General features: G+C 60.6%; 1 protein-coding gene across 2 annotated transcripts in view; it reads right to left on the bottom strand.

Annotated features, from left to right (window-relative positions):
- Positions 1 to 245: 245 nt before the first annotated feature.
- The window catches only part of ADAM33 (ADAM metallopeptidase domain 33), a 38,444-nt gene continuing 25,279 nt past the window's right edge, over positions 246 to 13,410 (bottom strand). Inside the window, exons 16-24 of one of the 2 annotated variants that reach the window (XM_077177946.1) lie at positions 12,432 to 12,636; positions 10,788 to 10,865; positions 9,575 to 9,683; positions 7,393 to 7,543; positions 5,830 to 5,923; positions 3,993 to 4,238; positions 2,885 to 3,048; positions 1,760 to 1,777; positions 246 to 1,367 (exon numbers count right to left, since the gene is read on the bottom strand). In XM_077177946.1, the coding sequence (XP_077034061.1) occupies positions 1,316 to 1,367; positions 1,760 to 1,777; positions 2,885 to 3,048; positions 3,993 to 4,238; positions 5,830 to 5,923; positions 7,393 to 7,543; positions 9,575 to 9,683; positions 10,788 to 10,865; positions 12,432 to 12,636 (1,117 nt within the window). In that variant the 3' untranslated portion in view covers positions 246 to 1,315. The remainder of the gene's footprint in view (positions 1,368 to 1,759; positions 1,778 to 2,884; positions 3,049 to 3,992; positions 4,239 to 5,829; positions 5,924 to 7,392; positions 7,544 to 9,574; positions 9,684 to 10,787; positions 10,866 to 12,431; positions 12,637 to 13,410) is intronic. The other variant, XM_054633865.2, reaches the window with a different exon arrangement.

Genomic DNA, 13,410 nt, shown 5'->3' with positions numbered 1-13,410 from the left:
CACTGGGGGCAAGGGAGGCCCAGAGCAGCTGCCTGAGGGCTCTCCCTGAACCTACATCATGGCTGGACACATCCCAAAAGGATTTTTCCCAGGTCAGATGGGATCTGAGAGGTCACACCCAGCTGGATCCCAGGTCACACGACCCTGGGATCTGCCTGCCCTGGCCTGGGCAGAGCCCTGGAGATGCCCCTGGTGCCTGAAGGCCCAGGGGACAGGGAGCAAGAAAAGAGCCAGAGGAGCCAGGGGACTTTTCCAAGTCTTTGTTGTCATCTCAGACCCTGATCGAGCCGCAGGTCAAGTCACAGGAAAGTGGCACCAACTGTGCAGGTCAACAGCACCTTGGACGGAGGGGTGGGAGCCCTCCAGAACGCCTTTGTCACACCTCACAACAGCCCTGTGAGGTAGGAAACACCCCAGAGGGGCACTGAGGCACAGAGAGAGGCAGTGGCTTGGCCAGGGCAGGGACAAGGCCCCGGCACGGGCAGGAGTTCCCTGCTCTGGTTCCTGCCCGTGGCTCCCTCCCCTCGGAGCGTGGGCAGCTCCTGGAGCCTCTGCTGGGCCTGGCAGGAACAGGCAGCGTGGTGAGGGATCCTGAGCCCCTCAGGAGCACCCTGGGCAGCAGCTGCCACGGCACTCGGGGCGTTCAGACGCTCCCAGACAGTTCCTCCCTGCAGGTGAGCCGGGATCGTCACCTGGACCTGCCTTCCTTGTGCAATGGGACAGGAGGTCAGGGGAGCCTGAGAACTTGGATCCTTCATGGAAATGTCCCAGCACTGCGTGGCCCAGCCCAAACTGGGCACCAGGATTCTGTCATGGCAAACGTGCCCCCGAGAGATGCCCAGGGTGGAGCTGCAGGCTGGGGGCTGCAGGCCTGGAGGAGGAGGAGGAGGAGGAGGAGGAGGAGGAGGAGGTAGCTGCAAGGACATCACGCTGTCACCAGCATCTTCCATCGGTGGGGATGGTCACTGCCCCAGCCACCCCCTCCCAGCCCTTGTGCAATGTCCAGAGAAGTAAAGCTGGGAGGGAGATTGGCCAGGAAGCAGTGCCAAGAGCTGTGGTGGGATCTCCATCATGGACACCCCACCTCAACCAGCCCTGGTCCAGCCGTGGTACCAATGTCCCCTCTCCACCCCACCACTACAGTTTGTGTGCTGAATACAAATTCTGTCTTACAAAAATAGTCCTCTGGTATCAAAAGGGTGACTAAAACAAGAGGAACGGGAGAGCCCTGTGGCCACAGCAGTGCAAATCAGGAGAGCCAGCTCAGGAAGGGGGGTCAGGGATTGTCCCAGGTGTCCCAGATGTCCTGGGACTGTCACTTCTTTGAGGAGAAGGAGGTGGATTGGACTTTGATGGCTGGGACTGGCCTGGAGCAAGAGGAAAGAGGAAGGAGACAACAGGTTTGAGTGCAGGCACCAGACACCCCCAGCCCCAGCAGCCCTTCCCCAGCTCAGGAATTCCTCCAGGGACACTGGCCCTGAGGCTGGCTGTCAGGAGCGGGTCCCCTGAGGTCCCCTGCCCCACACCCAGGGGAGGGAGCAGTGCAGGAGAGCTGGGAGCACCAGTGCCACTGTCAAGGACTTGGACTTTGTCCCCCAGCTCCAAACAAACCCCACATACATCCTCATTCCCTGGGACACAGGTGCCCTGTTGGAGTGCCCAGAGGGACCATGTCCTGCTCATCCAGGAGCCCCTGGGAAGGTGGAGTGGTCCCCATTTCCCAGCCCAGCACAGGGGTCTGTAAATGTCCTTTACTCACCTTTGAGGTGGCATCGGTCTGCAGGGGGAAAGATGAGAGAGCATCAGCGTCCGCCACTGCACTCCCTTCTCCCCAACAGTCCTCATGCCCAGCATCCATCCCAGCACCCCTTCATCCCAGCACTCCCTCATCCCCAACAGTCCTCATCCCCAGCATCCATCCCAGCACCCCTTCATCCCAGCACTCCCTCATCCCCAACAGTCCTCATGCCCAGCATCCATCCCAGCACCCCTTCATCCCAGCACTCCCTCATCCCCAACAGTCCTCAATCCCAGCATCCATCCCTGCTTCCCCTCAGCCCCAGCATCCATCCCTGCACCCCTTCATCCCAGCACTCCCTCATCCCCAACAGTCTTTATCCCCAGCATCCATCCCTGCACTCCCTTATCCCCAACAGTCCTCATCCCCAGCATCCATCCCTGCTTCCCCTCATCCCCAGCATCCATCCCTGCACTCCCTCATCCCTGCACTCCCTCATCCCCAGCATCCATCCCTGCACCCCCTCATCCCCAGCATCCATCCCTGCACTCCCTCATCCCCAGCATCCATCCCTGCACTCCCTCATCCCCAGCATCCATCCCTGCACTCCCTCATCCCCAACGTCCATCCCTGCACTCCCTCATCCCCAGCAGTCCTCATCCCCAGCATCCATCCCTGCACTCCCTCATCCCCAGCATCCATCCCTGCACTCCCTCATCCCTGCGCTGCCTCATCCCCAGCATCCATCCTTGCACCCCTTCATCCCCTGCACTCCCTCCTCCCCTGCTTTCCCTTATCTCTGCTCCCCCTCGTCCCCAGCATCCATCCCTGCACTCCCTCCTCCCCAGTGTCCATCTCTGCTTTCCCTCCTCCCCAGCATCCATCCCTGCTTTCCCTCATTCCTAGTGTCCATCCCTGCACTCCCTCATCCCCAGCAGTCCCACAGCTCCCCCCAGGTCTGGGCACTCCCAAGGGGTGGCATTCCCTCCCTCCCTCCCTCCCTGGCACCTTCCAGCCCCACCCTGGTCACCCCTTGGCCGCCCCATGGAGCAGTGGGCGCAGCCCTTTGGGGTGTCCCTCCCAGGGGACCCCCGTGCCCCACAGCCAGAGCCCAGCTCTGGGGGACCCCCAGCTCCCCGCACTCACTTTGGCGGCCTCGTGGCGGGGCTGGAGGCGCTGGTGCCCAGCGGCCTGGGGCTGGTGGGGGGGACCATGACCAGCAGGGTCTGTCCAGGGCCAGGGGGCAGCTCCTTGGCCAGGACGGGGCTGCCCGGCAGCGGCCGGCGCGGGGCTCCGTGCTTGGGGACCACCTGGCATCAGAGCACAGACAGAGCCCTTAGGGGGCAGCCAGGGGGGCCTGCAGAGCTTGGGGACCACCTGGCATCAGAGCAGAGACAGAGCCCTTAGGGGACAGCCAGGGAGCCCCAGAGAGCTTGGGGGCCACCTGGCATGGCACAGGGCACAGACAGAGCCCTTAGGGGGCAGCCAGGGAGCCCTGCAGAGCTTGGGGGCCACCTGGCATCAGAGCACAGACAGAGCCCTTAGGGGGCAGCCAGGGAGCCCCAGAGAGCTTGGGGGCCACCTGGCATGGCAGAGGGCACAGGAGACACAGAGCCCTTAGGGGAGCAGCCAGGGAGCCCACTGACCTCCCTCCCCCTGCAGAGCCCCACAAACCTCCCTCCCTGCAGAGCTTTGGGGCCACCTGGCATCAGAGGGCACAGCAGGGACACAGCCCTTAGACAGGCATCCAGGGAGCCCCACAGAGCTCCCTGCAGAGCTTGGGGGCCACCTGGCATCAGAGCAGTAACAGAGCCCTTAGAGGGGCATCCAGGGAGCCCCACAGAGCTCCCTCCCCCTGCAGAGCTGAGATCCTTCAAAGCACAGAACAACACCCAAAAAAACCCTAAAGCACCCTCAGGTGTGATGGGTCTCCTGCAATGGCAGCACAGGTGCAGCCTCAAGGGGCTGAAACAGATCCTAAACAGAGCCCAGCCCGACCCAGACAGGGCCAGGAGCTCACCTGGGCCTGTGGGGGGACACAGCTCACCTGTGGGGTCACCCAGCAGAGCTCACCTGTGGGGTCACTGAGCAGAGCTCACCTGTGTCCCCCTGACCAGAGCTCACCTGTAGGGTCCCCAGTGGGATCTCACCTGTGGGGTCCCCAATGGGATCTCACCTGTGGGGTCCCCAGTGGGATCTCACCTGTGGGGTCCCCAGTGGGATCTCACCTGCGGGGTCCCCAATGTGATCTCACCTGTGGGCTCCTGACGGGGCTGCAGGGCAGGGGTTTCCTGGGCGGCGGGAGCTTGGCCTGGGGGGCGCCGGCCTTGGTGGGGCCCGGGGGGGATTTGGAGGCCGGGGGCGGGGGCCGGGCGGGCCTGGGGTCCCTGGGCCGGGGGGGGATGCTCAGGGGGGCTGGGCGCAGGGGGTGCACCACGTTGATGGGCTGGGAGCCGGGCTGGGCCGCGCCGGGCCGGGGCAGGAATGCGCTCCGAGGGCCCTGCGAGAGGGAGAGGAGGAGAAAAGCACAGAGAAACACAGCTGGGGGAGCATCCTTGGGGCACCTGCTCCAGGTGCTCAACTGCAGCTGTGCCCCCGTGTCGGAACTGAGCACATCCCTCCGGGTGCCCAGAGCTGCCAGGACCCCGCCGGGGGCTCAGAGACCCTGGCACAGCCCAGAGCACCTGGGGGTTTGATTGTGACCCTGGAGCAAGTGACCAGCTCTGTATGAGGACATGAAAGTCACACAGGTTTGAACAGTGTAATAACAAAATGATCACAGGGTGAAAATGTAGATTTTAGGATTTTTAGTATGGGGGTTATGGGGACAAGATGGAGGAACTTGGGCATGTCCAGCCTTTCCTCCTCTTCTTGTTCTCCATTTTCTGCAGTGATGTTGGCACTTTGGGATTGGTTTAGAGTAGCAGTGCACTGTCTAACACAGGTGATGGGTATTGGGAATTCAGTGTCAATATGTTCTATGTAGTTTGTAGTATAAAAGGACAGCACTGCCCCAGGGGTGGTCACAGTGCCTGTGGCTGCCCTGCTGAGCAGATCTGGGCTGGGCAGAGAGAAAATTTTATAGATCAGAATTAATAAACAACCTCAAGAGCGAAAAGTGAGGAGTCCAGACTCGTTCTGCAGCCACAGGGGCCGGAGCAGAGACACCCTGCACATCTGGGGGCAGCAATTAACAATTAACACTGAGGCCTGGGCCCAGGGAGCTGCAGGAGGAGCTCTGGGGCACCTCCTGGGGCCAGCCCAGCCAAAAGCTGAGCGTGGTCAGTGCTGAACCTGGCAGCTGATGGATGGGTTTGATGGGCTTGGAGATGGACATTGGAGGGCATTTCCAGCCTTCCGGAGTCTGTGATTCTGGGTTTGCTCCTCACCAACCCCATGGGAACACTCAGGGATGAGAAAGTGATGGAGACCCAGAGCAGGGTCAGCTCTGCTGAATCCAGATTTCCAACAGGGGGGAGACATCCAAAAAACTTGAATTCTTCCTAAATTCAGCCCTGCTGCCCAAAAAGCACCAATGCAGGTTCAAAGCTAAAAATTCACTGAAGTGTAGCACAGGATAAATAAAAGAACTTCTGGAACATGAGGGAATAGCCAAATGAAGGAATAACCAAACCTGCAGGAGCCAAGAGCAGTGACCCAAAAAGGAAGAACAGGACACCATAAATCAAACTACAAAGCCAAAGACCAGCTTTGTTTGAATTTTGGGCTGATTAACATCAGAAAATACCCCCCTACCCCCACCACAGGCTGTGATCATCCCTCACTCCCATCTATCCCTTTTCCATATGGGAAGTTTCCCAGTGGAGGCTCCTGGTGATCACCAGGGGAGTTTGAGCTCAACAAACTCAGTTTTAGGAGGGATGGGCACACCTGGCCATGGGCTCAGTGCAGACATGGGGCAGGACCAGCACAGGGCACCAGGGCTTGCCCAGCTCCTGGGAGCAGATGTGATATCCACAGGCTTCACATCCCAGCAGGGAATCAAACCTGGCAGCTGAGTTATCCCTGACCCTGGTGAGTTATCCCTGACCCTGGTGAGTTATCCCTGACCCTACTGAGTTATTACTGACCTTAGAGGGGTGGCTGGAGGCTGAAATGTTCCTCAGGGTGAAAGCAGCTTTGGCATGGGCACTGCTCGACTTCCGACCCACAGACTTGTTCCTGCTGGGAATTTGGGACATGGCAAAATAAAGCAACCAGGGGAGCACCAGCTGCCCCAAAAACACTTCCCTGTCTCAGGTAACTCCTCGTTAACAGCCAGCCCTCACTGCTGGGGAACAGGGATGGTCAATGTGTGACAGGGATGGTCAGACTGGGATGGACAGCAGGGATGGTCAGTGTTTGGAGCAGGGATGGTCAATGTGTGACAGGGATGGTCAGACTGGGATGGACAGCAGGGATGGTCAGTGTTTGGAGCAGGGATGCTCAGTGTGTGATGGGCAGCCTACAAGGAATGAGAATTCTCCTTGATTCCAGGCCACCCCCACCCCTCCCTGGGAATGCCCAGAGGACAGGACACCCCTCTCTGTTCCGTCCTGGGCTCAGGGAATTGCTGAGAGCCCTGGGTTTCCCAGGTCAGTCTGTGCAGCCCCCAGAGCAGCTCTGACACTGCAGGGCTCTGGGTTTCCCAGGTCAGTCTGTGCAGCCCCCAGAGCAGGTCTCACACTGCAGGGCTCTGGGTTTCCCAGGTCAGTCTGTGCAGCCCCCAGAGCAGCTCTCACACCTGCAGGGCTCTGGGTTTCCCAGGTCAGTCTGTGCAGCCCCCAGAGCAGCTCTCACACCTGCAGGGCTCTGGGTTTCCCAGCACAGTCTGTGCAGCCCCCAGAGCAGGTCTCACACTGCAGGGCTCTGGGTTTCCCAGGTCAGTCTGTGCAGCCCCCAGAGCAGCTCTCACACTGCAGGGCTCTGGGTTTCCCAGGTCAGTCTGTGCAGCCCCCAGAGCAGCTCTCACACCTGCAGGGCTCTGGGTTTCCCAGGTCAGTCTGTGCAGCCCCCAGAGCAGCTCTCACACTGCAGGGCTCTGGGTTTCCCAGGTCAGTCTGTGCAGCCCCCAGAGCAGGTCTCACCTGCAGGGCTCTGGGTTTCCCAGGTCAGTCTGTGCAACCCCCAGAGCAGCTCTCACACTGCAGCAGGGCTCTGGGTTTCCCAGGTCAGTCTGTGCAGCCCCCAGAGCAGCTCTCACACTGCAGGGCTCTGGGTTTCCCAGGTCAGTCTGTGCAGCCCCCAGAGCAGGTCTCTCACACTGCAGGGCTCTGGGTTTCCCGGGTCAGTCTGTGCAGCCCCCAGAGCAGCTCTGACACTGCAGGGCTCTGGGTTTCCCGGGTCAGTCTGTGCAGCCCCCAGAGCAGGTCTCACCTGCAGGGCTCTGGGTTTCCCAGGTCAGTCTGTGCAGCCCCCAGAGCAGGTCTCACCTGCAGGGCTCTGGGTTTCCCGGGTCAGTCTGTGCAGCCCCCAGAGCAGCTCTGACACTGCAGGGCTCTGGGTTTCCCGGGTCAGTCTGTGCAGCCCCCAGAGCAGGTCTCTCACCGCAGGAGGGGCTGTGCACCCCCAGCTCCCCCAGCCCCTGCCAGGCAGGGTGGAACCAGCCCAGGCTGCCCTGGGTGCAGGGAGGGAAGGGTTGTGTGCCCACCCACCTGCAGGCGCCGTGGGCCCTGAGCCTGCTCTCCTGGATCCACCTGGCCAGCAGGGAGTTCTCCTGGCGGTACCAGTAGCAGATGCTGAGCGTCAGGGCGGGCAGCAGGAACAGCGAGATGACCACCAGGGCGATCAGGATGGACTCGTGGGCTGCCAGGGGAGCACAGGGGCCAGTCAGGGGCTGGGACAGCAGCAGCCCACGGCCCATTGCCCATTCCTGGTCAGCAGAGCTGGCACATCCCTGCTGCTGCCACCCCGGGAAGGGAACGGCCCCTCGATGGCCTCTGGGGGCAGCGGGTGCCACCAGCCAGCCAGAGCTGGGCACACGCCGTGGGGCTGCCTGCATGTCACAGACAACTTCTATGGAAAAGCCTTTCCTTGGGATTCTTCCTCCTGAGAAGCTGAGAGGCCTCAGGAACAAAATGTAACCAATGTTTATCTGCTGCTGTGGAATGCAACAGGTGCATCTGGGATTGGGCTCATGTGGTTGTTTGTAATTAATGGCCAATCACAGTCAGCTGGCTCGGGCTCTCTGTCCCAGCCACAAACCTTTGTTATCATTCTTGGCTATTCTATTCTTAGCTAGCCTTCTGATGAAATCCTTTTCTTCTTTTAGTACAGTTTTAATGTAATATATATCATAAAATAATAAATCAGCCTTGTGAAACATGGAGTCAGATCCTCGTCTGTTCCCCCATCCAAGAACCCCTGTGAGCACGGTCACACCTGCACAGGCCCCTCTGGGAGCCCCCAGCCCTCCCTGGCCCCACTGCAGCCCCAGAGCCCTCAGGGCACAGGGACAGTGTGACTGTGACTGACCCTGGCTCTGCATGGGGACAGTGTGACTGTGACTGACCCTGGCTCTGCATGGGGACAGTGTGACTGTGACTGACCTTTCTGCACAGGGACAGTGTGACTGTGACTGACCTCAGGGCACAGGGACAGTGTGACTGTGACTGATCCTGGCTCTGCATAGGGACACTGTGACTGTGACTGACCTCAGGGCACAGGGACAGTGTGACTGTGACTGACCTCAGGGCACCGGGACAGTGTGACTGTGACTGACCTCTCTGCACAGGGACACTGTGACTGTGACTGACCATGGCCCTGCACAGGGACACTGTGACTGTGACTGACCTCTCTGCACAGGACAATTGTGCCTCACTCACCGTGGCTCTGCACAGGGACACTGTGACTGTGACTGACCTCAGGGCACAGGGACAGTGTGACTGTGACTGACCATGGCTCTGCACAGGGACACTGTGACTGTGACTGACCTCTCTGCACAGGGACAGTGTGACTGTGACTGACCATGGCCCTGCACAGGGACACTGTGACTGTGACTGACCTCTCTGCACAGGACAATTGTGCCTCACTCACCGTGGCTCTGCACAGGGACACTGTGACTGTGACTGACCTCAGGGCACAGGGACAGTGTGACTGTGACTGACCATGGCTCTGCACAGGGACACTGTGACTGTGACTGACCTCTCTGCACAGGGACAGTGTGACTGTGACTGACCATGGCCCTGCACAGGGACACTGTGACTGTGACTGACCTCTCTGCACAGGACAATTGTGCCTCACTCACCGTGGCTCTGCACAGGGACAGTGTGACTGGGACTGCCCTCTCTGCACAGGGACACTGTGACTGTGACTGACCTCTCTGCACAGGACAATTGTGCCTCACTCACCATGGCTCTGCACCGGACAATTGTGCCTCACTCACCGTGGCTCTGCACAGGGACACTGTGACTGTGACTGACCCTGGCCCTGCACAGGGACACTGTGACTGTGACTGACCTCTCTGCACAGGACAATTGTGCCTCACTCACCGTGGCTCTGCACAGGGACACTGTGACTGTGACTGACCTCTCTGCACAGGGACACTGTGACTGTGACTGACCTCTCTGCACAGGACAATTGTGCCTCACTCACCGTGGCTCTGCACAGGGACATTGTGACTGTGACTGACCTCAGGGCACAGGGACACTGTGACTGTGACTGACCCTGGCTCTGCATGGGGACAGTGTGACTGTGACTGACCTCAGGGCACAGGGACACTGTGACTGTGACTGACCTCTCTGCACAGGACAATTGTGCCTCACTCACCGTGGCTCTGCACAGGGACACTGTGACTGTGACTGACCTCTCTGCACAGGACAATTGTGCCTCACTCACCGTGGCTCTGCACGGGGCCGCTGTCCACGCTGCCCCCCAGCCCCGGCTTCTCGCAGAACGGGGGGGCCCAGCCAGGCTCACAGTGACAGTTCTTGTTGCTGTTGCACACCTGGGGACACAGGACAGGGCTGGCATGTGTGCAATGGGGGTCCACAGGGCAGGAATGAACAGATGGTGACACAAGTTTGGGCTGAAGAAGCTTCAACCCTGACAGTGCCTCCCCTTGGACATCACAGAATCCTGAAATTGGTTGGGATCAGGGAAGGAGCTTAAATCCCACCCAGTGCCACCCCTGCCATGGCAGGGACACCTCCCACTGTCCCAGGTGCTCCCAGCCCCAGTGTCCAGCCTGGCCTTGGGCACTGCCAGGGATGCAGGGGCAGCCCCAGCTGCTCTGGGAATTCCATCCCAGCCCCTGCCCACCCTGCCAGGGAACAATTCCTGCCCCATATCCCATCTCCATCTCTTCTTTCAGTTTGAAGCCATTCCCCCTGCTCCTGTCCCTATCTGCCCATGTCAAAAGTCACTTTCCTCTTCTTTACAAGCCCCTTTTAGTGCTGGAAGGTGCCAGAAGGTCCCCCCAGAACCTGCTCATCTCCAGGCTGACCAACTCCAGCTCTGGAGCCTGAGCCCTGCTGGGCAGAACAAGGGGTAGGTGTGGATGTCTCAGCTGCCACAAAAGGGTCAGTCAGGTGTTTGATCTGTCACACCCAGAAGCCAGCAGTGCCTGCTGCCTCATCTGACAGAGCCCTGCACGCACAGAGCTCAGACCTGTGTAACCTTTCAGCTCTGGAGAGCAGCTTTCCTGCACTCCCTGAGCCAGTGCCCTGCCTTTCTGCTGTCCCACTTCTCCTTCCAGCTCTTCTCCTGCTCTCAGGGGGACCCCACGCCTGCTCCGAGCTCCAAACACTCTCCAGCTCAAACCAGACCCTGAGCCAAGCTTTGCAGATGGCCCTGACACCACAAACAGTCCTGTTCCTCTCGCTGGGACACGGCTGAGCAAAGGTCCCAGCCCCACTGGACGGGTCTGAGAGGCACAAATCCACTGGGTCCCAGTGCCCACGCCTGTGGCAGAGCCTGGGGCTGGCTCCCTGCAGGTCCCATCTCCATGGCACACCCTGGGGCTGGCTCCCTGCAGGTCACATCCCTGTGGCAGACCCTGGGGCTGGCTCCCTGCCCTCCCCTGATGCCAGGGGCTCCCAGCAGAGCTCACCCCGTGGCCATGGCAGCGGGACACACACTTCTCCAGCTCGAACAGGGACGCGTTCTGGCACCGCCGGTCCTTGCACACCTGGGGGGACATGCGAGAGGGGCTGGGGTCACACAGGGACCTGGACAGGGGACAGCTGGGGGGTCTCCAGAGGGTTGGAGGGCTGGAAAATGCAGGTGGTGAAATCACATGGTTCCAGCCAAGGGATCCCATTCCCTGTCCAGAGCCCAGCCAGCAGCACTCCTACCCCCTCCACACACAGACCCTGCCAGCTCCTGGAGAAACCATTTCCATTTGGGCCCCAAACCAAGAGAAACCATTTCCATTTGGGCCCCAAACCAAGAGAAACCATTTCCCATTTGGCCCCCAAACCCAGGCACTGGCCAAAATAAACAATGCTGCATTTCAAAACTGGCCATATTTCCTCATGGAAATGTCACTGCTTTGGCCTTCCCGATGAAGATTTCACTGTTACAATGCCAAGCAGGGAAGGCTGTGTGTCCACAGCCAGCCCTCTCTGGAACACATCCCTCCTGCCCTGTCCTCCAGCAGCCTCTGCCCTCTCTCAGCTCAACTGGCCCCCTCCAAAGCCCTAGCAAATGCAGGGGCTGCAGACAGCAGTGCCCAGTTAGCACTGGATTTGTCAGGTTGATTCCTGGCAGAGGTTTCCTGTTTCCTCTGGGAAACCATCTCTTCATAGGAGGAATCCTCAATCAAATCTGGGGGCAAATCCTGCTGGGGTTGCTCCACTCTGAACCGATTTGGTGAAGAAGCTTGGAGGGCACAGAGAACAATTTGATGGACAAAACAAAACTGAGCATCTGCTGATGCCCACAAATGCCCCGGGTGAGAAGAACCTGGTGGCCCACAAACACCTGGTGGCAGCAGTTGAGGTGACACTGAGACAACACCTACAGGTGTGGAAGGAACCACTGCAGGGCCCAGCTGTGACACAGGGAAGGGCCATTGCAGCCTGGAGCTGGGTCAGAGCCCAGAGCCGGGGCCTGGAGCTGGGTCAGAGCCCAGAGCAGGGGCCTGGAGCTGGGGCAGAGCCCACAGGAGGTGCCTGGAGCTGGGTCAGAGCCCAGAGCAGGGGCCTGGAGCTGGGTCAGAGCCCAGAGCAGGGGCCTGGAGCTGGGGCAGAGCCCAGAGCAGGGGCCTGGAGCTGGGTCAGGGCCCAGGGCAGGGGCCTGGAGCTGGGTCAGGGCCCTGGAGCTGGGTCAGAGCCCTGGAGCTGGGTCAGAGCCCAGAGCAGGTGCCTGGAGCTGGGTCAGGCCCTGGAGCTGGGTCAGAGCCCAGAGCAGGGGCCTGGAGCTGGGTCAGAGCCCAGAGCAGGGGCCTGGAGCTGGGTCAGAGCCCAGAGCAGGGGCCTGGAGCTGGGTCAGAGCCCAGGGCAGGGGCCTGGAGCTGGGTCAGAGCCCAGAGCAGGGGCCTGGAGCTGGGTCAGGGCCCTGGAGCTGGGTCAGAGCCCTGGAGCTGGGTCAGAGCCCAGGGCAGGGGCCTGGAGCTGGGGCAGAGCCCTGGAGCTGGGTCAGAGCCCAGAGCAGGGGCCTGGAGCTGCGGCAGAGCCCACAGGAGGTGCCTGGAGCTGGGTCAGAGCCCAGAGCAGGTGCCCCTCAGCAGTGCCAGGGCAGGAGGGGCACTCACCATGCCATCCCCGCACTTGGTGCCCGTCAGGACCAGCCCTGGGTCGGACAGGTCCTCCTGGTCGTCCTTGGCGCTGTAGACGAAGGTGCCCCTGCACTTGACCTCGCGGCCCTTGAGGCGGATGGTGGTGTCGATGGACACCGTGTTGGTGCCCTGCGGCTTCTTGGCAGAGCTCTGGCACTGGATCTTCCCACACATGGCATCCCTGCAGCGGGCACGGCCGGGGGAGCTGGCACAGGCAGGCAGCAGCCCCCCAGCCCCACCATCCCACACCTGGGGCTCATGCCCATGGGTTTGTGGCCATGCTGCAGAGGGCCAGCGGGTTAAATCATGGACAGCACAGAAATGATGGAGGGAAACAGCCAGGGCAGGGGAGGGGAGGCTCTGACATCCCTGGAGTCACTGGGAACACAACTCCCTAAATGTGGCACTGGGAACACAGAGTGCACAACTCCCTAAATGTGGCACTGGGAACATAGGGAGCACAACTCCCTAAATGTGGCACTGGGACATCAGAGAGCACAACTCCCTAAATGTGGCACTGGCTTTGATTTCCTAGCAGGCTGGGCTGGGAGCTGCTTGTGGTGGGGCAGCAGAATCACAGGATTTGGACTGGAAAAGAGCTCCAGATCTCCAAGTGCCAGCTCCCAGCAGCGATGGGGACAGAGCCCAGGAGGACCTGGTGGCTTCCTGGGGTACAAAACAGGGCTGTCCCAAGGGCTGATTCCCGGGGGTAGGGCTAAGGCAGGGCCCCCCCAGTGGCTTGGCAGGGGTGGCAGAGGTGACAGGGACAAATGTGGGCACGGGAGGGGACATTGAGCAGCTGGTGCCAATGCTGTCCCAATGGCTGCTGCCTGTGGCAGGGCTGAGGTAGGGCCCTCCCAGTGGCATGGCAGGGGCGGCAGGGATGGCAGGGGTGGCAGGGGTGACAGGGATGGCAGGGGCGGCAGGTATGGCAGGGGTGGCAGGGGTGACAGGG

This window comes from Agelaius phoeniceus, chromosome 4 (assembly GCF_051311805.1).
Source record: "Agelaius phoeniceus isolate bAgePho1 chromosome 4, bAgePho1.hap1, whole genome shotgun sequence".
NCBI classification, from domain to species: Eukaryota; Metazoa; Chordata; class Aves; order Passeriformes; family Icteridae; genus Agelaius; species Agelaius phoeniceus.
Note: the sequence above shows the minus strand (reverse complement) of the source record. Positions and strands in the feature narration are given on the sequence as shown.